Source organism: Peromyscus maniculatus, chromosome 1 (genome assembly GCF_049852395.1).
Source record: "Peromyscus maniculatus bairdii isolate BWxNUB_F1_BW_parent chromosome 1, HU_Pman_BW_mat_3.1, whole genome shotgun sequence".
Taxonomy (NCBI): domain Eukaryota; kingdom Metazoa; phylum Chordata; class Mammalia; order Rodentia; family Cricetidae; genus Peromyscus; species Peromyscus maniculatus.
Window position 1 is genome coordinate 74,883,247 of NC_134852.1, and position 26,147 is coordinate 74,909,393.

A 26,147-nucleotide genomic window follows, 5' to 3' on the forward strand; every position below is an offset into this window, starting at 1 on the left:
GCCAGGAAGCCAAGGGCCTGCCTCTAACAACTGTGCCCACCTTAAACGCGGCTTCCTTTGATGAAGAGCACAACACAGGAGAGGAGATAACATGCCCTTATGCTCTCATTTGTCCCCAGGTGGCAGTGACAGAAGAGGAGACTCTTGCGGCTGAAGCTGCGGTGCATGAGGCGGAGGAAGGAGGCTCCTAACTGGTGCCACATACATCAGGTCAAACCATTTCTTCCTTTTTAGCCACACCAAAGTAGGAGCCAGATGCAGCTAGGACACTGCAAATGGCTAGGTCTGCGATTATGACCTCCTGCCTGAGACCTGGATCCCCACATCCTGGGCGTTAAGAGTTTTTATCTTCCCTTCTCACAGCGGTGAATACCCTGTCGCAGCCAGCCAAAAAAGGCCAGTGCGCCTTGCTCTAAAGATACAAAACCTGCTCACTGAGAACTCCCATCCCATGATTATCAGAGAAGGAGGAGCAAAGGGAATTCATTAACAACACCATGCAGTGTGTAAAATTAACCACATACTTGATGATATAAAATTGTGCAGCATCTGTCCTGGCATCAGTGAACTTCCTGTAAAGGCCCACATAGTGATAACTTTAATTCTGTGGACTTCATGGCCCCTGCTACTCAACTCATTCATGTGCTGGTGGCCAACTTTCAATAAAACTTTATGTATAAAAACAGACAGACGGCCATATTTGGCCAGTCATCTACATGATGCTGTATGCATCTGTTGCGTATCTGCCCTCACTGAGAACACAAGTAGCTCTGAAGCTGCTTTCCCCAGGTGACACCCAAGGCTGCTTTATCCAGCTGTTTCGGGCACCCATCTTGTCCCGCTGCCTGCAGCTGTTTAGTTCAGGACATCTGACATCCAGTAAATACAGTGGGGTTGTCACTGTGAATGTGAAAACTCAGGGAGGCAGCAGATATTTTAGCCAGGACTGAAATGGGAATCTCTCTTAACAGTCAACAGATTAGGCTTCAGCATATTGAAAGACACAGCACAGATTCCAGTGCCCCATCTCACAGTGCTGCAGAGGATTGATGCTTTAGTTTGACTTTAATGATGTAACAGCTTGCATGTAAAGGAATGGAATTACTTAAAAACAAATTCAGAACGGTACAATGGAGGTGATAGGAATTTCTTCTGGTTATTGGGGACTCTGAGTGGTGTGTGTGTGTGTGTGTGTGTGTGTGTGTGTGTGTGTGTGTGTGTGTGTGTGTTCAGACATCCCTCTTGTCCATTGCATGGTGAGATGCCCTTCTCTTGTTTCCTGCAGATGGATGGTCTCTAGCCTGCTTCCAAACCCGCCCTCGGCTGAGTGCTGGGCAGCACTTCTACATGATCCTATGACGCTTGATATGGACGCAGTCCTGTCAGACTTTGTTCGGTCCACGGGGGCAGAACCTGGTCTGGCCAGAGACCTGCTGGAAGGTATGTGGACCTCATTGTCCCCAAACCACCCCTTCAGGCTTGGACAGGAGATGAGAGGGTCTTCACTGACTGACAATGGTGTCACTTGGACAGCATTTGGCCACTTGTGAAGTAAAACAAATTGTTAATGTTGGGGGTGGAATTCTTCTGTTTTGCTTGTCAGTATTCGGGATAGGACATGGATCACCAGCTGTTAATGGGCACACAGAGAAAGAAGGTGGCACCGGTGAGTGCTTCCGGAGAATGAGTCCAACTAACAACAATCATTTTTAAGGACAATATACTGCACTGGAGTAAAAATTCTAGAACACTCAAGAATATGCTTTCCATGGAGACCTTCCCTTCATATCTTTGTCTTAGCTGAGATACAAATATCTTAGGCCAAAGTTATCAGTGGAAAAACCACCTAGTAGCCAGGAAATCAAAGTGTACCTTTGGGCTTTTCAGGCAGAGTGCTTGAGACATAGAAAGCATGTGTCTGGTGTATATGGGATAATTTCTGGGGCTCTCTTCACCCCAAGTCATCACAGACTGGAATTAACCTTGGTTCTTCCTTTTGAGTGATGATGCTGTTGAAGCAAGGAAAAATAAAAAGCTGGTCACTGCTGCTCAGGACACTGGGGTATGGGGAAGAGGAGCTTGCTTTCCAAGACTGATCTGTCTCGGATGCATAAATCACTAATGGTGGAATTGGGATCTGTCAAGCATTGTAAGCCACAGTGATTCTCAAGGTCAATTAGAGAAAACTGAATTATTAGGCATTTTCATAGCCAGGGGTAGCTCCTGAGAGTTGGAAGTTCTTGTTGGGGTGCTAAGGAAATCCTAATGCACAATCTGAAAGTTTTCCCTCGGCCTCTCATAATTTCAGCCCAGCTCATGGTTTCAGTGATGTGTGTGAGTAAAAATGTGGTCCTTGCTGCCCTATCTCCATGTCATGTGAAGTCCCTTGAGTTCCCTGCTGCTCAGTTTACTGCTGTAAGGAGCAGCCTAGAAATGAACAGGCTGGGACGGAGGCTGCGGTAGAGCTGGTCCATGCCAAACTCTCTTGCTTCTCAAATGGAGATAGTCAATTATTTTATTTCCTTTATCCTTAGGCGGGTTTGGGGGTGATTTTTGATGTAAGTTGACACTGACGCACCTTTAGAGGATGGTCGTGAACAGTAGAAGGTGGCTCAGAGTCTGTGCAGGTGGTTTGTGCTGCTGTGGCCAGCTGTGGTGTCTCACCTGACTCCCCTTACATGGAGTCCAAACACTGTTACCACTTTTCCTCTTTCCTTCATACTTTTTTAAATTAAGATACATAAAAACTGGATTTTATGTGCCAGTCTATGCATTTGTAGCATATGGTTGGATTCGTGTGATAACCCTGTCGGGCACAGCACCGCTGTACTGCCTCCAAGGGCTGGGTCCCAGCCAGGTCCTCAGGCAACCACAGACAAAACCTCTGCTCGACTGGCTTTGTCTCTTCATAGAGAGGAGTTGTGGTCATGGAGTCCTTCTGTTGGATCTTTCAGAACTAGCATTTCACTCAGTGCCTCGTCCGTCACTGCTCCTTACCTGACCTGACCAGGCCTCAAGGGAATAAAGAAAAGACAGAAAGCTGTGATGGGTTGCTCTGGGCTCTCTGCTGGAGAAAGCACAGCACTTGGAAGCACAGTGTGTTTATTATGTATAATTGAACAAAGGCAGGGTAAAAAAAAAGAGGTGGGGTTTATGGTGCACAGCTGAGTCAAAGAGATGGGTTCAGTGAATCTCAGTAGAACGTTCCACAGGGGAGCAGTCTGCAAGGTTATAAGGTTGGGGTGGGATAGGATGGAGAAAGCTATGAAGAGCATTTTCTGCACACACTATCCACACAAAGACTCAAAGGGAAAACTTTGCCATTTCCCTCTGAGCCACATCCCAGGAGGGAAGGCTCTGACATTAAAACATGGGTCTGAGGCTACAGGGTTCTTGGCATGTCCAGGTCATGTCAACACACTCAGGGCTTCACTCACTCAGGCTTCCTCCGCTCCCTACAAGTCAACACAGTTCCCGAGAGTTAGCTCAGTTGTGTGTCCCTAGTTTCTTTTTTATTGCTGAATAGTAAGACATGGACCATAGTTTGTGGATCTGTTCATCTGCTGCAGGGCATTTCAGTTGTTGCCAGTCTGGGGAAGTTACATTGAAGTTTCTACAGATATTTCACAACAGAGTTTCTGTGAATGCATTTTAATTTTACCTGGGTTTGGCTCGCTTGCTGCCTGTGATGTATGTTTACCTGTACAAGACCCTGGCCTTCTGTTTTCCACAGTGCTAGACCAGCCTGAGTCCCCACCAGCAGGGCCTGAGACACTGTCTGTGCCATGTGCTGGCCAGCTTTCTTTGCTTCTGTTCATTTTAATCACTCCAATGGGTGTGTGCTGATATTCCTCAGTGGCTTTGATTTTCATTTACCTGACAGCTTTTGGTGCCGAGATGGTTTCATGCTGGGGTGTTTTTTGGTTGGTTGGTTGGTTTGGTCTGGTTTTGTCTGATTATTATATCTTACAAAACATCTGTTCATAGTTTTTACATATTTCTAACTTTAATCTTTTTCCTGTAGGGGAGCATCAAAAGGTCTTTGTATATAATGAGTTCAAATCCTCTGCCAGACACACGGTGCAGATATCTTCTCCCAGGCCCTGCTGGGCTCCACATTCTCCTCATAGAGCTGTGCAACCCTAAGATCTCTGTCTGATACAATTCAACTTGATGGCTTTGTGGTTTGTGCCTCACACCTGTGGGACCCTAAGAATCCTGGTGCAGCTCTGGAGCCTAGGCTCTTCTCGAATGTAATCTTAAGTTTTACATTTTTGTGTTTCCACTTAAATCTGCAACCCATTATAAGTTTTACTTTTGTGTGATGTGTGGGGTTTTGGCTCAGGTCCATTTTTACTTGTATGAATGCGAGTAATTCTAACACCATTTGATGAAAATATCACCTGTCCGCCATTGGATAAGAATGACTCTTCTGTAGCATTTGAGAACCAGCTGAGTGCACGTGTAGAAATCTATATCTGCTCTTGCCCATGGCATCTGTTTCCATTGCTGACAAGTACACCAGGTTGGCTCCTGCAGTGTAGTGAGTCTCACAGTCTGAAGGCATGCTCCGCCAGAATCCATTCTTCCCTTTCAGGACTGTTTCGCTGCTCCACCTCCTTTGCCTCTCCCGAGAATTTTGGGATAACCTTGCCTCTAACTTGGAAGTGACCAGGGATTTTGATTGGAGTTTGGTTATGTGTTTAAGGACATCCTTGCTGCTACATTAAATTTTAACTGATGAGGTACAGCCATGTTTTCTGTTTATATTAATCTTGAGTTCTTTCATCAAACTGTGTAGGCATCTCAGACAGGACTCATGCCTGCTTTTTTACATTTATATATGAGAGTCTTTTTTTCTTGAAATGGTAATTTAATTTTCTCTGCCTTTAATTGTTCATTGCTAGTTTGCTGAAGTATAATTACTTACTGTTGAGATTTTAGCATGAAATGTCACTAAAGCTAACTCAAATATTTTTTATTTTTTCCTTTTATTGAAAATATTTTCTTTTCTGATACAATATATCCTGATTCTAGTTTCTCCTCCCTCTGTCCCTCCCCACCTCCTGTCCGCTCTGGATTCACACCCTTTCTATCTCTCATTAGAAAAGAACAAGCTTCTAAGAGATAACAACCAAACATAACATAAAATATACTAAGATAAAGCAAAAACCATCATATCAGTTGGACAAGGCTAACCAACAGGAGGAAAAGATCCTTAGAGCAGGGACAAGAATCAGAGACCCATTCATTCTCACACTGAGGACTCCTGTAAAAGCACTAAGCTGTACCATACTACCATAAGCCTTGTCTTTTCCCTTCTATAGTCACTTGCCCAGATCTCCACTTATGTTTCAGTATTGCTTCATCTTCAAGACTTCAGGACTTGTGATCATAGAGATCACATGGATTTTTCATTACTTTATACCCAGTTACAGACATCTACTAACTATCTTTTGAGTAGGTAAATTAATTAATGACTAAATCTCAGAATGATGTGAAAATACTGAGCTAAAAGCTATAATATATACGCATACATACATATAAATAATACACAGAGAAATGCAGCCCCTTGTAGGCCCTGTGCTTGCTGCTTCGGTCTCTGTGAGTTCATTCGTGCCTTGCTTTGTTGATTCAGTGGGCCTTGTTCTCCTAGTGTCCTCCATCCCCTCTTGCTCTTACATTCTTTCCACCTCCCCTTCAGCAGCAGTGAGCTCTTGAGGGAGGCAGTGATGGAGATATCCCATTTAAACTGTCTTTGCCAGTAATGTCTGGCTGTTTGTTTCTGCATCTGTTCCTATCTGCTGCCACAGGAAGCTTCTCTGATGATGACTGGATAAGGCACTGATCTATGAGAATAGCAGAATATCACTATGAGTCATTTTATTGATACTTTTTTGTTGTTGTTGTTAGAACAGTAGTATTTGTTTTATCCTAGGTCTCTGGGCTATTTAGTCTCTGGTTCTTGGTCACCCGAGCAGTGTTGGATAGGGGTTCCATTTTATCAGACATTGGTTGGTGACTTGCACAAGTTCTGTGCCACCATTGTCCTAGCATGCAGGACATATTGTACATCAAAGATTTTGTGGCTGGCTTGGTGTGTACATTTCTCTTTTGGTAACCTGCAGAGTACTTTCCCTCACCAAAACCACCAGAATGTAGAGGTGAGGTCGTGTGGACACCAGCTTGACTTTTCCATCTTCAATGAGTTGTATGGGTGTTGTCCTCTGCAGTGGGCCCCCTCTATCAGTTTGCAGAGAGGATTGCTGTCTTAGCAACAGTCTGGGTTGTTTGGAGATTTCATTTGCGTTTTCCTCATGGTTAAAAATGCTGTACATTTCTTTAAGTGTTTCTCAGCTGTTTGACGTTCCTCTATTGAGAAATCTGTTTGATATCTAGTTTCTTGAGTTCTTATTTTGGATATCAGTCCTCTTTAGATGTGGAGCTGATAAAAATATTTTCCCATTCTGTAGGCTGCTGCCTTGTCCTTACAAAATCTTTTCAGTTTCATGAGGTCCCATTTATTAATTGGTGATCTTAGTGTCTGCACTATTGGTGTTTGGTTCAGCAAGTCTTCTCCTATACCAGTGTGTTCAAGGCTACTCCCTGCCTTCTCCTCTTTCAGGTTCAATGTAGATACAATATAAAATTGCATTGTTATATGCTGAGGCCTTTGAGTCACTTGGACTTGAGTTTTGTGCAGGGTGATGAGTATGGATCTATTTGCATTCTTCTACATGCAGACATCCAGTTTAAGCAACACCATTTGTTGAAGATGCTGTCTTTTTCCTCCATGTATATTTCTGTCTTCTTTATCAAAAATCAGGTGTCCATAGATATGCAGATTTACCTTTTGATCTTCAATTAGATTCCATTGATCATCATATCTGTTTTTATTCCAATGTGTTTTTTATTACTAGAGTTCTGTAGTACAACATGAAATTGGGAATGGGAGACCTCCAGCAGTTTTTTTATTGTTCAGGTTTGTTTTAGATATCCTGGGGGGCTGGCTCCCTGTATTTCTTATGATTCCCTGTATTTCTTCAGTGTCCATTGTTATGTTCCCCTTTTCATTTCTGATTTTGTTAATTTGGATATTCTCGGTGTGTCTTTCATTCATCTGGATAAGGGTTTGTCTATTTTGTTGATATTCTCAAAGAAATAACTCTTTGTTTCATTGATTCTTTGTATTGTTTTCTTTGTTTTTATTTTATTGATTTCAGCCCTGAGTGATTATTTCTTGCCATCTACTTCCCTTTGGAGTGCTTCTTTTACTTCTAGAGCTTTCAGGTGTGCTGTTAAGTTACTAGTGTGAAATAGTTCCAGGTTTTTTTTGTTTGTTTGTTTTGTTTTGTTTTTTTGTTGTTGTTTTGTTTTGTTGTTGTTGTTGTTGTTTTATGTAGGCACTTAGTACTATGGACTTTCCTCTTAGCACCACTTTCTTTGTGTCCCAGAAGTTTGGGTATGCTATGTATTTGTTTTCATTGACTTCTAGAAAATCTTTCGTTCCTTAGTTCCATCCTCACCCATTTTTCTTCAGTAGAGAGTTATTCTGTTTCCATGAGTTTGTGAGCTTTCTGTTGTTTCTGTTGTTGATATCCAGCTTTAACCTGTGGTGGTCTGATAGGATGCAGGGTGTTATTTCAATTTTCTTGTATCTGTTGAGACTTGCTTTGTGCCCAAGTATGTGGTCAATTTTGGACAAAGTTCTATGAAGTTCAGAGTAGAAGGTATATTCTTTTGTGGTTGGGTGAAATGTTCTGTAAATATCTATTGTATCCATTTGGTTTATAAACTCAATTAGCTCCAATAAATCTCTGTTTGGTTTTTGTCTGAATGACCTGTCCATTGGTGAGAGTGAGGTATTGAAGTCTCCCACTATCAGTGTGTGAGGGTCAATATGTGGTTTAAGCTGTAGTAGTTTTTGTTTAACAAACTTGAGTGCCCTGTGTTAGGACATAGATGTTAAGAATTGAAATGTCATCTTCGTGGATTTTTTTAAATTTTTGATGAGTATGTAGTGTCCTTCCCTATCTCTTCTGATTTGTTTTGGTTTGAAGTCTATTTTGTTAGATATTAAAATGGTCACACCTGCTTGTTTCTTAGGTCCATTTGCTTTGAATGCTTTTTTCCAACCCTTTACCCTGAGGTAATGTCTATCCTTCATGTTGAAGTGTGTTTCTTAGATGCAGCAGAAGGATGGATCCTGTTTTTGCATCCATTCTGTTAGTATCTTTTTATTGAGGAATTGAGTCCATTGTTATTGAGAGATATTAGTGACCAATGATTGCTAATTCCTGTTATTTTATTGGTGGGGGGGTAGTGTGTGTGTGAGTGTGTGCATGAGTGTGTGTGTGTGTGTGTGTGTGTGTGTGTGTGTGTGTGTGTGTGTGTGTACATACTCACACACATGTGCTTTCCTTCTTTTGGTTTTGCTGGTCTAAGAATATTTGTCCCTTTTGTTTTTATGGGTGTAGTTAACCTCCTTAGGTTGGAGTTTTCCTTCTAGCACCTTTTGTAGGGCTGAATTGTAGATAAATATTATTTAAATTTGGATTTTATCATGGAATATCTTGTTTTCTCCATCTGTAGTGACTAAAAGGATATAGTAATATGGGCTGACATCTGTTACCTCTTAGAGTCTCCAAGACATTTGTCCAGGCCCTGCTGGCTTTCAGAGTCTCCACTGAAAAGTCAAGTATAATTCTAATAGGTCTACCTTTATGTACTATTTGCTCTTTTTTCCTTTCATCTTTTAATATTCTTTCTCTATTCTGGATGCTTAGTGTTTTGATTTTTATGTACCAAGGGAATTTCTTTTCTGCTCCAATCTATTTGGTGTTCTAAATTTTTTTTGTACCTTTATAGGCATCTCTTTCTTTAGGTTAGGAAATTTTTCTTGTATGATTTTATTGAAAGTATTTTCCAGGCCTTTGAGCTGGGATTCTTCTCCTTCCTCTATTCCTATTATTCTTAGGTTTCATCTTTTCATAGTGTCCCAAATTTCCTGGATATTTTGTGTCAGGAGTTTTTAAGATTTAAATTTTCTTTATCCAATATATCCATTTCTTCTATCGTATTTTCAACATCTGAGATTCTCACTTCCATCTCTTGTATTCTGTTGGTGAAGCTTGCCTCTGTGGCTCCTATTCAAATTCCTGAATTTTTCATTTCCAGAATTCCTTCAGTTTATATTTTCTTTATTGCTTCTACTTCAGTTTTCAGGTCTTCAACAGTTTTATTCATGTCCTTAAACTGTCTATTTGTGTTTTCTTGTATTTCTTTAAGGTATTTATTTGTTTCTTCCAATTGTTTGTCTTTTGCTCAATTTCTTTAAGGGATTATTTCATTTCCTCTTTTAGGACCTCTATCACCTTCATATAGTTGGTTTTAAGGTCTTTTTCTTGTGTTTCTGCTGTGTTGGAATGTTCAGGGCCTGCTATGGTGGGATATCTGGGCTCTAGTGGACATTATTGCTTATGTTTTTATGATGGTGTCTAGGCATCTGGGTTTGGGATGATTATAGGTCTAGGTGCTGATTTCTGGATTTGTCTTTGTTGGGTGGGTGTTTCTTTCCTTGGTTTTTGTTACTTTTCTGTGTTTTGGAATATGGTGGCTGTGTGTTGCCTGTTCTCCTGGTCTGCTCATGGTGTTCTCTTGGTTTAGCAGGGGGGTACCTGCTGGGGTTTGGGTCTGGAACAAAGTAATGGGGGCCAGTTAGAAGGGAAAGATCTGTGGGATCCACAAGAGATGGGAGCATGACAAGGGAAGGCTGCCACAGGTTTTCTGCTGCAGAGCTGAGGATGAGAGTGGGGGATTGGATCTGGGGACAGAGGGAGAAGAGATCTGCATATAGCCAGGTAGGTTTTCTGGCAGGCATGGCCTGTGGGTTAGCAAGAGGAGCCTGCTAAAGTTGAAGGCTGGGAAAAAGCTATAAGTTGGGGGAGGGAGGTTAGGAGGGGAAGGTCTGTGGGATCCACAAGAGATGTGGGCATCAGGGAAGGAAGATTGCAGCTGGTATTCTGTTGCAGCAGCCCTAAGGGTGAGACCAGAAGATTGGATTTGGAGGGGAGCAGGCAGCGGTGAAAGTCTTCAGTTAGCTTACCTGTTTCCCTGTCCTGCTCAGCTAGTGTGTTCCCTGTGAATGCCTGCTGGTGTTGGAGGCTGGGATGATGGGGTGAGTTGGGGAAAGTTAGGGGAGAAGATGTTTGTGATCTGTTGAGGGTGGGGTCCAAGGAGAAAGGGAGACCACAGCAGGTTTCCAGCTACAGAGCTGGGGGTGAGACTGGGGGATTGGGTCTGTGGAGCAGAAAGGTGTGAATCTGCCTTCACCCTACCTGTTACCCTGGGAGGATCAGTCCTTGGTTAGCAGAGGGTGCTGCTGGGGTTGGGGGCTAGGACAAAGCAATGGGTAGAGAGGAGGATAGAAGGGGGAAGATCTGTGGGATCCACAGGACAAGGGAGTAGGGAAGGCTGCCACAGAACTGGAGACTGGGGGATTGGATGTGCAGTGAACAGAGGGAGAAGAGCAATTATTTTTTCTAGGCAGTATAGGAATATATGTGTATATGTATATATGTGTGCATGTATGTATGTCCTTAAGATTTTTTACAAGGATGATCATAATACCTCTGAATAGCGAGTTTTATTTCTTCTTTCCCAATCAACTGACTGTAATTTCCATAAAAGGTTGAGTGGAAATATGTAAGGGGCCCCTAATTTTAGGGAAAGTGGTCAGACGTTCACCCTTAAGCAGAAAATAGACTGCAGGGTTTTGTATATACTCTTGGTCCAGCAGAGGACATGGCAAATTTACGGACTTGGAGTCATAGGGGCTCGCAGAGACTGAACCCACAGCCAGGGAGCCTGCCTGGGACTGACCTAGGCCCTCTGCATGTATGTTACAGTTGTGTAGCTTGGTCTTCTTATGGGACTAACAGTGGGAACAGGGGCTGTCTCCGACTCTTTTACTGGCTTTTGGGTTTGCTGTGTATATGTTTAGGATTATAATACCCTCTTTGAATTTTTCTGTTAATGAGGACATAATGCCCCTCTTTGCCTCTTTAGATTAGTTTCGGCTTGTAGTTAATTTTGTTGGAAATTAGAATAACCACACCTGCTTGTTTCCTTGTTCTGTTTACTTGGTATATCCTTTATCCTTTCACTCTGAGGTGGTGTGTATAGTGGTCATGAGGTGTGTGTGTTGGAGGCAGCAGAGATGAAGCCTGTTTTCTAATGCAGTCTGACAGTCTGTGTCCCTTTATTGGGAGTTGAGACTATTAATATTAAGTTATTGTTCAACAGTGTCTATTAATTCCCATCATTGTGTGGCTTTTGTGGAGGTCTATTAGGCCGCTCTTGGTTCAGTGTTCTGGAATTGATTGCTGCCTTGTCCTTTTTTGTGTATGTATATGTTTAACTATTCAGACCTAAGTGTTCCTTCCAATATCCCCCCTAAAGCCAGCTTAGTAGCTACAAATTCTTTAAATCTGATTTTGTCCTGGGGGATTTTCACTTTCTTCTTTGATTCAGTTTGGCTAGGCTGGCATCTGTGGTCTTTCATAACTTGCTGGACATTGGTCCAATCTTTTCTGGATTTTATGGTCTCCATTGAAAAGTCTGCTGTGATTCTGAAGGCCCTGTCATTGTATATGAGTTGGTCCTTCTTTCTTGTTGCTTTTAATATTCTTTGTCTGTATACTTAGTGTTTTGATTATTGTATGATGTGGAGTTTCTTTTCTGATCCTGTCTATTTGGTATGCCTCTTGGATCTTGGTAATCATCTCTCTGCTTAGATTAGGGAAAGTAAGTTTCTTCTATGTTTTTTTTAATTTATTATTTTAATCAAAAGTTATTATATAATATATTGTGATAATTTTCTTTCCCCTGTCCCCAATTCCTCCCAGATCCTCCCTCAATCTCCCACTTACCCAACTTTTTCATGCCTCCCTCTCTCTGAAAAAAAAATTTAAAAAAACACAAAAACCACCAAAAAGTACCAAAACAAAACACACACAACTATAATAATAATTTTAAAAATGGCATCCAATTTGTGTTGGCCAGTGACTCCTGAACATGAGGCCTGCCCTTTAGTGTGGTTGATACATCCAATGATATTCCATTGGGGGAAAAAATTGATTTTCCCTTTCCCAGCAGTTATCAACTGCAATTAAGGAACATCTTGGTTAGGGGTGGGACTGTGTATTTCATTCTGGCATTTCTCCATAGCCTCTTTGAGTTTCTTTGACCACATTTATTACTGCTATTTAATATTATAATAATAATCCTCTTGTAGGTCATCCAAGTCAATTTTCCCAGGTGACATCACTACGTGACTAAAATTTTTGTTGGACATTTGTTTCAGTTATTCATATTTGAGATTTTACAGTGGGTCTTAGATATCTCAAACTAGGTAGTTAGTGGTGTTTCTTGGTAGAGAACTCTTGTCTCTCTTTTGTTGGATGGGTATTTCATGTTCTCCTGCCTGTTATCCCAACTTGTCAGGTTGCTACATGAGGCTTGGGATTCAGTCTTCAGACACTTCTGTGTTGATGTTCAAATGGGGTTTCAGAATTAGACCCAGCTAAGTTTAAGCTGAGGTTTCTAAGCCCAGGAGCAGACTTTCTATAGAGTTAGAGGATTCTCAGCGTCAGTCTTCAGGAGTCTGAGCACTTTTTTTCAATGGGTGCTGTCCAAGTTACCTATAAGAATATGGGATATTTTTACCTAAAAGGCAAGTGTGGGACTCATGGTCCTCCAGTGAGTCACTGAGGTGGGTGGAGTGCTGGTTTAACCCCAGGCTAGAGATGAGGATAAGGACATTCCTCAGGTGGGTGTGGCTGGTGGCACAAGTGAGTCTTCCCTACCAGAGAGATGTATGTAGAGAGGGTTTTAGAAAGGCAGGGACACAGGGTCATTAGGCAGTTTACAGAGGAGGGTAGAGTTACTGGCTTGGTCTAGTGCCCCTCCCTGGAGAGGGGTAGTCCTCAGGTTGTGGAGGTAGGTAGAGTTGGCACTGGGAATCTTGCATCTACCTAGAGAAAGGGCCAGGTGTATGCAGTCGGGATGTGTGGGGTTGGTGGGGTAGCTGGAGTGGGGGTGTCATAAGGGAAGCCTGGACTCTCCAGCTAGGGTTGTGGGCTAGAGAGATCTGGCAGGTGTGGATGGGGTTAGTGGCACAAATTGAGCCTCCTTAACTGAGGGGTGTGTGCAAAAAGGGGCACAGAAAGGAAATGGGACATTTGGTCCTTAAGGAGGTCACAGGGGTAGGCAGTTCAGCTTTTTTTTTTAAGTGCAACCATGAGTAAGCTAATGAAGTATTTGTCTTTTTGTTCCTGGTTTATATCCCTTCCTCTAATGACCTCCACATTCACCCATGCTATTACAAAATGCAGGATTTCATGTTTTATAGCCAAATAGTTCCACAGTGGCCTTGTATCACACTTTGTCATCTGCTAATCAATTGATAGTGGGCAATTAATTATATTGTTTCTAGTTCTTGTCTATTATGAATAGTGCTTCAATGAATGTGGAGGTGCAGATGGCTCTTTGATATATTGATTTTACTGCCCTTGAATACATGCCCCGTGGTTGGATTGCTGAATCATATACTGGCTATGTTTTTAATTTGCCAAGAACCCTCCACGCTGTTCTCCACTGTGGCTATACTAATTTGCATTCTAGCCTGCAATGTGCAAGGGCTTCCATCCCCCGCCCCCATACCACACTTTTTACTTACTTTCCTTTCTCTTAACAGCCATTGTAACCTAATTGGATGATAGCTCCTTGGCCTTTGGCTTGAGGTCATTTCCTGAGTCCTGTAGCATCCCCTGCACTGCCTAGTATCCAGCTGCAGCCACCAGGAAAAAAAACAAATAGCGAAGTCACCTGGTCCCAGCTGCTGCTTGACATGCAAAGGCAATATAGTTCCATACATAGAGGGTTCTTTAGGGCATCAGGTTATTTGCTGCTATAAAGGTTGAAATGTTCTCATAGGCAGGCCCTGGGAGGGTGGAGATACCGAATCCTTCTAGGAATCCAGAAGGTGCTGAAGGATCAGAAGATGTAGTGGTGTCCAAAGATGGACAGAAGGGACCTGGGCCTTCTCTTGCTATTTTAAATTTTATGAGTATAATTTACTTTATGAGCATACTTTGTTTATTTCAATATTAAAAGATTGAAAAGGGGGAAAAAATCCTGTCATAAGAATCCCAGTATGATACAGAGAGGGCAGGAAGAGAGTTGTAAGGACACAGACCCTGGCTGAGAGACCAGATTGGGACAACAAGATAAAAAGATGTAGACAAGAAAGTGAACCAGGATCTGCCTGCAGATGGAAGGTGTCCCTGCCTGCCACCTGCCACCTGTCTCCTTTCTGTCAGTCTTCACACATTGCCAAGGACAAAGTCAGAACAACAGATGCTCTTCCCCCAAAGCTGTGAAACTCTGTGAAGTCCACTTTCTGTTGGTATGACAGGATACCTGTGGCTAGATAATTTGTAAGCAATAGAGGTTTTCTTCAGCTCATTCTGGAGTCAAGAGGAGCATGTCACTGTGGTCAGCCCATCCCAGTGAGGGTATGAGATGTAGAATGGCTGAAATAAGAAGGACACTAGGTGTACCAAAGAGGGACAACTACATCTACACCTTATATCGCATCCTGCTGTTTGACTGGAGCAGCAGGAGTCCAGACTGCTTTCTCACTTCCTGGTGGGTCAGGAAGCAGGAAGTGAACAGGAAGTGGGGCCAGACCATAAAACCTCAAGGCCACCCATAGCAACCCATTTCCTCAGGGACGCTCCACTTCTTTATTTTTATTTTACATGCATTGTCGTTTTGTCTATATGTATGTCTGTGTGAGGGTGTCAGATCCTCTGGAACTGGAGTTGCAGACAGTTGTGAGCTATCATGTGGGTGCTGGGAATTGATCCTGGGTCCTCCTGAAGAGCAGCCAGTGTTCTTAACCACTGAGCCATCTCTCCAGCCCGATGCTCCTCTTCTAAGGGTTCTACATCCTCTTACAATGTTGCCGCTGGCTGGGACCAAGTGTTCAGGTACATGAGTCTGTGGATAATATTTCACAGTCAAACCACAGCACCTTTCGATGTAGGTCAGAAACTCCAGACTTATTTTCCTCATTTAATTAGACGTTCTTTAAAACAAAGAAAATAGCATTGTTAATGATGCTGTCTATAGGACATTTTATGAAAACTTTTGATTGACTTGAAATTATAGTGCTAGAGGGACTTGGTGTGACCCTTCAGCGCTGTGCACTGCACAGATCAGGGTTGTTAGTGATCTTTCTCCTTATTTCTCTATGTTTGGGCCTTTGAGTTCCTTTCTTCTAGTAGCTCTTAATAAAATATACATTAGCTCTTAGTAAAATATACATTAGTGATGTCGTTGTATGCCAGACACTGGACTCTTCAAATATACTATCATTTCTTTTCTCACAATGAATTAGCAATGGAGAGGTTAGATTTCCCATTGAGTATCTGGGAAAGCTGATGCCAAGAAAAGTCTCTGGAGGTTCCACCGCCAGGACAGAGCAGAGCCCAGTGCCACCCATTCAGAACCAGCATCTGAACCTAGCTCCGACCACCAAAGACGAGGCGCACTCTACAAAAGCCACATCACCCTCCCCCTGGCTCTGTGTGTGCTGCCTTCCACAGCACTCCACAAAGAAAGATGCAAGCATGTTTTCGATAATTGCTGAAGAGATGGCTTAATAAACCCTTTTATGAGCTGCATAATTAACCTTTATTTTTCAAATGAAGCAATCCATACTCCAATAGACTGCAAAACTTTTAAAAAGGAAAAAAAATGTGGCTAACATCGATGTGCTAGACACTGTCTGGACACTTTGCATCTATTAATTAAGTTAATTAAGACTATTTCTGAAAGGGAGCCAAGCACACGAGTTGCTCACGAAGCACCCATCCCTACCTGAAGGGAAGCAGCGCTTCAGTTCTACAGTAACTGTGAAAGTCAGGCCTCAAGGCTCCACCAAGATGTTCCAGCAACAAGCCCACACCTTGCCTTGTTCACCACAGAAAACAACAAAGCAGCAGGATGTCACGTAGGAAAACCAGTAATGGGAAATTAGCATCTCAAGGTTGTTGGGTTTGTCTGTCTGTCTGTCTGTCTGTCTGTTTTTGTATGATTCTCCAGAATCTTTATGGAATTTGGAAAGCCAGAGAAAACAAAGGTGAATAGGTTAAATTGTATTCCTCAGAAAGAAGGGCAGAGAAGGAGCCAGGTACAGTGTGCACCTGCAGCACCACCTTGCCTGGTAGTCTGAGACATGAGAATCACTTGAGCCTAGTAGGTCCAGGGTAGCCTGGAGGACATAGCATATCCCTGTCTCTTGTGTTGAGCTACCCAGCTAACTGAAGATGTATGTATGGTAACTAGTTGAGCTGATCACTTGAAACCACGAATTCTTCAGGTTGTTTCTGAGAAAGTATAGCCTCTTTTCCTGGTCTCTTAGGGCTGAAAAATGTGTAGTTTGGAAAACTGCTTCTGATGTAGTTTCTTGGTCCAACTCATGCAGAGAGGCAGCTGCCAATTGCTTGACAGTCACAATGACAGGTCATTCACTGGCATTTCTGTTGGGCCCTTGAAATCTTGCCCATGGTGTGGGGACAGCAGCTGCTGACTGAGATCATTGCAAAAATACTCCACAAGAAAGGGGAAAGTGAAGGGAAGACCTTTTTAGTAAAAGTCAAAAGGCCCCACTATCTACCAGTTGGCCATGGGATCCAGGTAGAACAGATCCACATTGCTGCTCAGAGAGCATCTTGAAGGGCAATCACGGAGAGTCCAAATGACCAGGCAGTGATAGCACAGGCCCCTACGTGGGGACCACCGATTTTGGAAGAGCCCTGCCATTTCACTCCATTCCACTAGATCCTTTTTCATTTTTCTTACACGGCAGGGAAAGAAGCCAGAGCCTGGAGCATACTAAGTGTGTGCTGTACCACTCAGCTCCATGTCCAGCCCCAAGACTAGACATTTTTAACCTAAAATGGCAAAGCAAATGGCTTCCCCATTACCAAACTTCTTTTTCCCCCTCAGTAAATATTCTTTTCATTTATTTTGCATACCAACCACAGTTTCTTCTCCCTTCTCTCCTCCCGTTTCCTCCCCCACATCCTATCTACATCCCCTCATCCACTTCTCCCTCTCTGTTCAGAAAGGGGCAGGCCTCCCATGGGAGTCAACAAAGCATAGCATATCAAGTTGAGGCAGGACTCAACTGCATCAAGGCTGGCGAGACAACCCAGCATGGGGAATACGTTCTCAAGTGCCGGGGACAGGTCCTGATCCCACTGCTAGGGGCCCCACAACAGACTAAGCTACCCAACTGTCACACACATGCAGAGGGCCTGGGTGGGTCCCATGCAGGCTCCCTAGCTGTCGGACCAGAGTCCCTGAGTGCCCATGAGCTCAGATGACCAGACTTCTAAGATACCTCCTCTGGCCTGGCCCTATTCAGGACACAGTCTTCGTTTGGATAAAGGAGCATATCCAAATACTCTTGAATCCTGTCTGCACCATTTGTGGTAACTTCCCTTTTGTGGCTGTGGTCAATTATGTGGCTTTTATTTCCCTCCTTTCCTGGCTGTTAGGGAAGGCTGTAGCCCAGTACCATCACTGGCCTGTTTTCTCATCTTAAGAAGATCTGGCCCAGCTTGGCTGCTTGAGGTTAAATACTTCCTCTCTGGGCAGCCAACCAGCTGGGCAGGTGGCAAAGTCAGTAAAGTGTTTGCCTCACAACCACAAGGACCTGAGTTTGATCCCCATATCCCACATTAAAAAGCCAGGTATGGTGGTATGCTTATGATCTCAATACTGGGTAGGCAGAGACAGGTGACTACCTGGAGCTCACTGGCCAACCAGCCTAGCCTAATCTGTAAGCTCCAGGCCAATGAGAGACCCTTCCTTAAAACACAAGCTGGACGGCACCTGAGAAGTACCCAATGTTAACCTCTGGCCTACACACACACACACACACACACACACACACACACACACACACACACACACTCACACACACTTGCATGCATGCACAGCAGGAAGCCAGACTATGAACCAGTTTGCTTACTCTGCTATAGATTTTAAGAAGTCTTAGGGCTGGGGAGATGGCTCAGTGGGTAAAGAACTTGTCTCACAAGTGTGAGGATCTGAGTTCAGATCCCAGACCCCATATAAAGCCAGACATGGTAGTATATATCTGCAACCCCAGCAACCCTGCAGTGAGATGGAATGTGGAGACAGGAGAATCCCTGGAAGCTCGGAGGGGCGGGGTGGGGGAGTAGCTAGTCTGACATACACAATAATGACTACAGAAGGCCCTGTCCTGAAGTATGTGGGCTGACACCCAAGACTGCCCTCGAACCTCTGTATGCTCTCACTCACACATGCATAGACACAAAAAGGCAAGAGATCTGCGGACAAATGATAATATAGGTACACCAATTGAAAGCTTATTCACAAATACTGAAAAATGAAAAATTGCAAGACAAACTGGGAATTGAACACAGTGTTACTGGGCCTCTGAAGATTTCAAGAACTTAGTATTTGCCTGTCAATGTTACTGTGAAAGGAAAGGTTCATGCTGAAATACTGATGGATGAAATGATACTGTGATACATTGTGTCCTGAATGGGGCCAGGCCAGAGGAAGTATCTTAGAAGTTTGATCATCTGAGCTCATGAGCACTCAGGGACTCGGGAACAACAGCTAGGGAGCCCGCATGGGACCCACCTAGGCCCTCTGCGTGTGTGTGTGTGTATGTGTGTGTGACAGTTGTGTAGTTTGGTCTGTTTGTGGGGCTCGTAGCAATGGGATCAGGACCTGTCCCTGGCACTTGAGTTGGCTTTTGGGAACCCATTCCCCATGCTGGGATGCCTCACCCAGCTGTGGTGACGTGGATAAGGACAGAAGGGAAACCATGAGTTGATTCTTGTTAGAGCTGGACTGTGGATTCTGGTAGAACCATTACAATCCTGTGTCTCTTTCTGCGTATAGGAAAGCTCCCATAATCAAATGCCTAAAACCAGCAGGACACCTGCCAGGATGAGCACCCTGTGCAGAAGCTCCCAGGCTGCATGGTGTGAGAGACAGCACCGAGCATCCTGAGGGTCCTGGAGGCTAAGCTCCCAGGCCAAAGCTTGGGAGAGGAGAAAGCTGCCCAGGTGGAGCTCAGATGAATTGCTATAGCTTTAAGACTGGCTGTAGTTAATTGTACTGCACACTGGAAATTCTCTAAAAGGTGAGACTTTTAACTGATTTAAAAAATTGAAAAGGTATGTTTACAACAAGCACTCGTACATGAAAGGATTTCTAACAATTCTGTTCACCATCAAAATCTGCAAGCAACATGGCATCTTTCAGCATGTAAATGAATGGATAAGCACACCTTCCTGTGTGCATACAATGGAATATACCTCAGCAATGGAAATAAATGAATTACTGATGCATGTTACAACATGGCTGAATCTCAGACCTCTTTTTCTGAGCCAGAGTGAAGATCTCAAGCAGTATGTATTGCAAGGGTCCATTTGTTCAAAGCTCCAGCACAAGGCTACCTGGTAGACAAATGTCTGAAAGATGATTGCCAAGATTCCTGTTCCCGAATATGGAGCCATGTGCTGGCACAGCTACAGTCACGCCCCTGTCCTTGTCTTCCTTGTCCATAAATTCCCTTGCTGATAGTCAATTGCAGTTCAAAACTATTAAATTGAAATTAAAAAAAAATGATAAAAGTTTGCACTATTCTGTCTCACCCTAACTAGGACATGAATCATTCTTTTGCCTATATCATGCTGTGTATGTGTTCAGGTGGTCCTTATTTTACCTGACAGTGACCCCCAAAGCACAAAAGTGGAGGTAGTGGCATCTGGGAGACAGCAGAGAGGGGTGAGGTGCTTCCTGTGAGTGGGAAGGTAAAGACTCGTGGCTTAACAAGGAAGGTGGGGTTTCTCAGACCTGCTCTGAGGGTCTGGCACACCCACAGCTTCTGACATCTCCCACAAGCTGTGGGACACATCTCCCTCAGATAAAGAGCGGCTACAGTAGTGCTACAAAGGAACTCTGCGGACAGGATTTAGGCTGATAATCATTTGATTGTAACAGAAATTATGCCCTAATCTGGCGATCCAAGGCAATGCCAGGGGTTCTTAAAAACAAATGAAGGCTGCAGACACGGGGAGGGACGAGGACACGAGGTGTGACAGTCAAGCAGCCCTCCGCTGCTTGCTGGACAACAAAGGAGGAACAGCAGCCAAGGATCCTGAGTGGCGTCTGGAAGCACACCGTCAGCTGAGAGCTTGACACAGAAACTCAGTACTCCCACCACCTGAGACAGGATCGGGCCTCAAAGCCGACCCTCCTCTAGCATCCAGGAGGGACCACAGCGCTGCTGACACCTTGACTTCCGCCTTCTGAGATTTGGAACAAGGAAATTAGCTGAGGCCTCTGCACAGCTGGCTTCCAAAATCATGAGAAGAACTCACGTTGTTGTAAGCCGTTCAGGGTGTGATAATATTGTAGGCAGTAGAAACAATGACAGAGAGACTGATGAAGAAGGGGCATGATGGCCGTGCTGGCAGGATTGAGTGCTCCGATTGTGCCTCCGCTACGGGTTCACGAAGCACATCCAACTGAGCACACAACTGAGCCTTCAGTATCCATACCACTGTTCAACCCACCATCAACAAAACAATAAAATAAAGACTGTCAGAACATTGCTCTCTACAGATGGAAATTGGCCAGTGTTCTGTCACCCAAAATAAAATCCAGGACCTTTACCACAACCCCACCCCATGCACTCCAGGCACAGACCACCCTCCCAGGTCATCATAGGATGACACAACGGAACAGATGTGTACTATGGTCGATCCTCATAACTGAAATGTTCTCCTCCAAATAGCTGCAGTATTCCCTTCCTCCCTGAGGGAGGCCCTTTGCCTGCCATCACCTATTAGAGACCTAGTCACTTTTCTTGGTAGTATTATGGACTAGGCACCCCTGAATTTCTGCTCACTTCGTTAACATTGCTCCATGGTACACACACTGCTTGGTGGGCACAGCCCTCTAGGTAGACAGAATCTCCTGGGTAGATAGGGTCTCCTGTGTAGACATGGTCTCCTGGGAAGACTTGGAAAGCCCTGAAAAGACATGGGGTCTCCTAGGTAGACATGTACTCCATGCTTAATGGTCTCCAGAAGAGGTGCAGCCTCTTTGGCGGACATAACCTCCTAGGTACACATAGTCTCCTAAGTAGACAGTCTCCAAGGTAAATCCAGCTTATATACTAGACAGCCTCTTTGGTGGACACAGCATCCTGGGTGGACACAAGTGGTGAAGGTGGCCTCTTCAATGGATGCAGCACCTTTGGTAGACATGGTCTCTTGGGCAAGTGTGCCTTCCCATTCCATACCCAACACACTTCTGCCATCAACACACCTGCTGCTCCAAGCTATCTACTGGACAGTTTGGGAAAAGTCACAGCTCCCCCAAATCCCACTTCCTGCATTAGTATGCCTTTACTCTTTTATAGACAGGATCTCAGCAGATTTCTTTGATTCCAAACAAGCAGAAAATATCCTTAGCGCCCATCAGCCTTTCTGTTGTGTGGATGGCTGACCACCCACAGACAGCTGCTAACTGTGCGCTTCATTATGTGCTTATGGACCCCATCGCGGCTGGTCCTCCTCCAGGCGGGGCTTGGGCCCTGGTGTGAGGCTCGGACCCCGGTGGCGGGAGCCTTCTTTGTCTACCTTGTGGTACATGGACACTGTAGAGGGGAGCTGGTAGACTTCCGGGGTGGGGGGGAATGGATAGAAAGAGCTAGAAGACTTTTCTTCCAAGTGACATATTCAAACTCCTCCTGGGGGCCAGCCTGGCAAACATCCAAGACACATGAGGTGATTTATTTCTCAGATCTGCAGGATTTAGTTTGATCTTCTTGTAGTTTTTCAAGCCTGCCTGGGGAATTTTAACTAAAACAGTTTAGCTGGAAGGAATGAGGTCTTAAATCCCGTGCTGACAGACAGCACAGGATACGCATTTAGGGTGGGCTCTCCACAGTGAGGGCCCTTGGCGGGTACCCCTCCCAGAAGGCCTCCGTCAGCCTCGGCAGAGCACACTTTCACTGTCGTGTAAATCTGGACTCCATCGACAGCTGATTTCATTCTCTTAAGTTTTACAACAATGGACGCTTGGCCTAGTTGCGTTAGTCAGCTCTCCAGCACTGTAGCAAGAGGTAATCTAGAAAGAAGGAAGGTTCACAGCTTGGGAGGTTCGGGTCAGTAATTACTAGGTGCCTTTGTTCTAGGCCAGAGGTGAAGCAGCATCTGGTGACAGCAGCATGTCACAGAACAAAACTGCCAATCTTTCCAGCCAGGAAGCGGAAGAGGAAGGAAGACAAGGCAAGTCCATAATTCCCTTGGAGTATGCTTCCAGTAACCTAGCTTCCTCCCATCAGCACCACCTTACAAAGTTCAAAGCTGGGGCCGAGACTGTAGCATGTACACTCACATGGGTACCCACACACCTCTAGGGGGCGTTAAGTATCCTAGTTATGTCTTGGGGTAAGGAAGCAGCTGCTACCTGCTGTTGCTGATTTCAGTACATGGCTTCAGGCTGGCTGAAGGGAGGAGGATTCAGCTCAGTGAGAAGAAGGATTGAACCACAAGTTAGTTACAGCTTTCTACTCCATGGCATACTATCCCCACAGCCTCCTCCCCCAATACCTCCACGGGAGCAGTTGTAGCATGGTGTTGCCTGGACACCGGGACACCTGGACACCTTATGGCAGAAGAATGTGTCTGTAGGAGATAAGCCGTTCCCTGAATGCACTCTTGTCTTTGAAATCAAGTAATTTTTTTTTAATCCATCTTGAGGCTTTAACCTAAAATTAGATGTTTTCTAAAACTCTACCTGGGAGACTATCATTTTGGTCCTGCTAACCTTCTGTTATTTAAATGATTCAAAGGTTGACTGTATGACCCCTCGCTTGGCTATTTCTTTGTTGAAGTATGAGATGCTTTAGCTCAAAAATATGCCATCTCCAAACTCACAATTCCACATCCCTGATTTCTTTGGTGGTGCTTGGAGTCAAAGGTCTTACACATACTAGGCAGAGGCTCTGAGGATGATCTATTCCCCCAGCCCTAAATATTCGGTCATCTTGAATATAGTCTAAACAAGAGGAGTTTATCCAGAGCAGTGGTTCTCAACCTTCCTAAAGCTGTGACCCTTTAATACAGTTCCTCATGTTGTGGTGACCCCAACCATAAAACTATTTTGTTGCTACTTCATAGCTGTAATGTTGCTACTGTTATGAATCATAATGCAAATATCTGATATGCAGGATATCTGATATTTGACCCCTGTTGGGGTCACAGGTTGAGGATCGCTCATCTAGAGCCTTCTTATTTTCCATAGCCTGTTCTTCTCACCCCTCCCCCGCCCACTGCCCAGGAACTGATAAGACACAGCTTTGTGCTGATTTGACCCCAAGCTCTCTGACCTAGAGACTGTCTGCTCTGAGTCTATGTCTACGTTTCCTGTGGGAAGACACGTATGTATATACAGAAAGGAAGAGAGAGGTGGGAACGACATAAACTTACCACAAGGAATCAAGGAATTAGCTCATTAATTAGCTCATTAACTAATCAAGGAATTAGTTATGAGAACCAGTGGGTCCCATGATTTGCAGTAGGGAGGCTGGAGACCAGCAGGGCTAACGGTGACATCCAGCTCTCCCCTGCAGCAGGGCTGCCTCCCTTGTGAGCCTTTCATTCCACTCCGGTGACAACTGGATGCAGCCCAACCTCCCTGGGAAGGCTGCACAGCTTCATGCAGCCTACAGATCCAGATGTTCATCTCATCCAGAGAGACCCTTACCCAGCGCCAGGGATGTACCCAGAGATGCGCCCAGAATCATGGGTGAGGACTTGTCTGGCAGCTTGCAGCAGTCAGGGCTTCATGGCAAACAAACCAGCCCCTGGGCTCCATCTCTTAGTCTGTCTCTCCTGGGAGTTGCCTTATACTCCTTCCCTTCTGAGCAGCAGCCTCCCTCTCCCTCAGGCTCCTGCTCTACCTCCCCTGCAGTGGACATCTTTCCAGAGAATACTTGCCAGAGCATCTCCAGGAAAGCTGTGTGTTCTACTGCCACCTTGTGGCCACACCACATCTTCATTTCCTTGTTCAGCTCCAATCTCCCTGGTGCTGTCCCTTGTGTGATTCCCTGGGGAGGCTGTGCAAACCGCCCTGCACTGCCTTCTTCCTTTCCTCTGAGAAGGCTCCATTTCCTTACTCCCAACTGATCGGTGTATACCCCCTGTGCAGACTCTTTGTCCACACACACACACACACACACACACACACACACACACACCACACCCCTCGGCCATCACAGGTCACCACAGCTGTCCCATGCATGCTTAGATCCAGTTATCAGCTTCTTCAAAGCACACAGTCATTTTCATTCACTTTATGTCATCGACACTCAGGTGTGTCCTCGAGTACCCAGGGCCACCAGACAGCACAGCCTTGTGTGCAGCCTTGCCTGTAGTTTTTGCCTCTTACGTGTAGCTGTTTCTTGGGCTGCTATGAAAATGCTGCTCCCTACGTTTGCACAGCTGCTTAGATTAATTGTATTCTGAATACAGACATATGCAAAGACTTAAAAATTATACTGTGTTTGTAAGCGTGGGTGGGGTTCAGGCATATACTTTCTCAATACGTAAGTACAGAAGCACTTATACATTCATATAACACTAAGGTGATTCCATTTGTGGACTGTGTTAACAGAAAGTTAGGATCCACTGTGTATACCATTTCAACCTGCTTTTCTTTTATTTTTTAAGATAAATAACCAAATCAAAACTTTGGTGTGATGGCACACACCTTTAGTCCCAGCACTCAGGAGGCAAAGGCAGGCAGATCTCTGTGAGTTCAAGGTCAGCCTGGTCTACAGAATGAGATCTAGGACAGCCAGGACTACACACAGAGAAACCCTGTCTTAACAAAAAACAAAAAACTTTTGTTTCTTTAGCATGAAATATACTGATTAGAGGCTTGGTGGTTTTGAGCATGTACTGTTCTTTCAGGGGACCTGAATTCAATTCTCGGCACCGATATCAGGCCACTTACAACTCCCTACAACTCCAGCTCCAGAGGATCCAGTGCCTCTGGCCTCCACACACACACCAGTACTCACTCATACTCATGCACGTGCACATAATTAAAAATAAAATAAATCCTTATAATAGACCAATTAATATATAACTATTAAATTACTGTAAATCAATAATTTCAGTACTTTCCTTGAAGATTACTCAAAATACTCACCATCACCATCCAGTGCTGAAATATATTCTTGATTTCCTTTTCACTGTTATTTAATAAGCAATACAAAGTGATTGAGCCCTACATCTGTTTAGTTTGGAGATGTGAACATACTCATTAAATATTGAGTCAAGCTGGGCATGGTAGCACAGGCCCAGTAATCCCAGCACTCAGGAAACTGAGGCAGGATTGCAGTTTAAGGCCAGCCTGGGCTACATAGCAAGACCCTTTCTCAAGGAAAAATAAATAATGAAAAGGAGCCAACTCGAACCCAGGCAAACAAATCATGTCTATCAGACATGTGAATTGAAGCCCAGTGGACATTCTTTTTATTAATTAATTATTTATTTAATTGATTGATTTTATTTTACATCCAGACTGCAGTTTCCCCTCCCTCCTCTCTTCCCCTCCCTCTACCTTCCCTCTCCCCTCCTCCCACCCCCAATCCACTCCTCTTCTGTTTCCTTTCAGAAAGGGGCATGCTTCCCGTGGGTATCAACCAAGCATGGCATATCAAACTGAGGTAGGACTAAGCCTCTCCCTTTATATTAAGGCTGAACAAGGCAGCCCTGTATGAGGAATATGTTCCCAAAAGCTAGCCAAACCATTAGGGACAGGACCTGCTTCCTACTTCTTGGAGTCCCACAAGTAAACCAAGCTACACAACTATCACAAATATGTAGAGGGCCTAGGTTGGTCCCATGTAGGCTCCCTGGCTGTTGATCTAGACTCTGAGCTCCTATGAGCCCAGGTTAATTGATTCTGTGGGTTCCCTTGGGCTGTTC

At 44.4% G+C, this 26,147-nt stretch overlaps 1 protein-coding gene across 5 annotated transcripts in view; it reads left to right on the forward strand.

Moving 5' to 3' along the window:
* Positions 1 to 26,147, forward strand: part of Otud7a (OTU deubiquitinase 7A) — a 304,503-nt gene that overhangs the window by 200,159 nt on the left and 78,197 nt on the right. For all 5 annotated transcript variants that reach the window (XM_076544154.1, XM_076544147.1, XM_076544135.1 and 2 more), the window contains 2 exons: positions 120 to 210; positions 1,286 to 1,440. In XM_076544154.1, coding sequence (XP_076400269.1) covers positions 1,290 to 1,440 — 151 coding nt within the window. In that variant the 5' untranslated portion in view covers positions 120 to 210; positions 1,286 to 1,289. The remainder of the gene's footprint in view (positions 1 to 119; positions 211 to 1,285; positions 1,441 to 26,147) is intronic.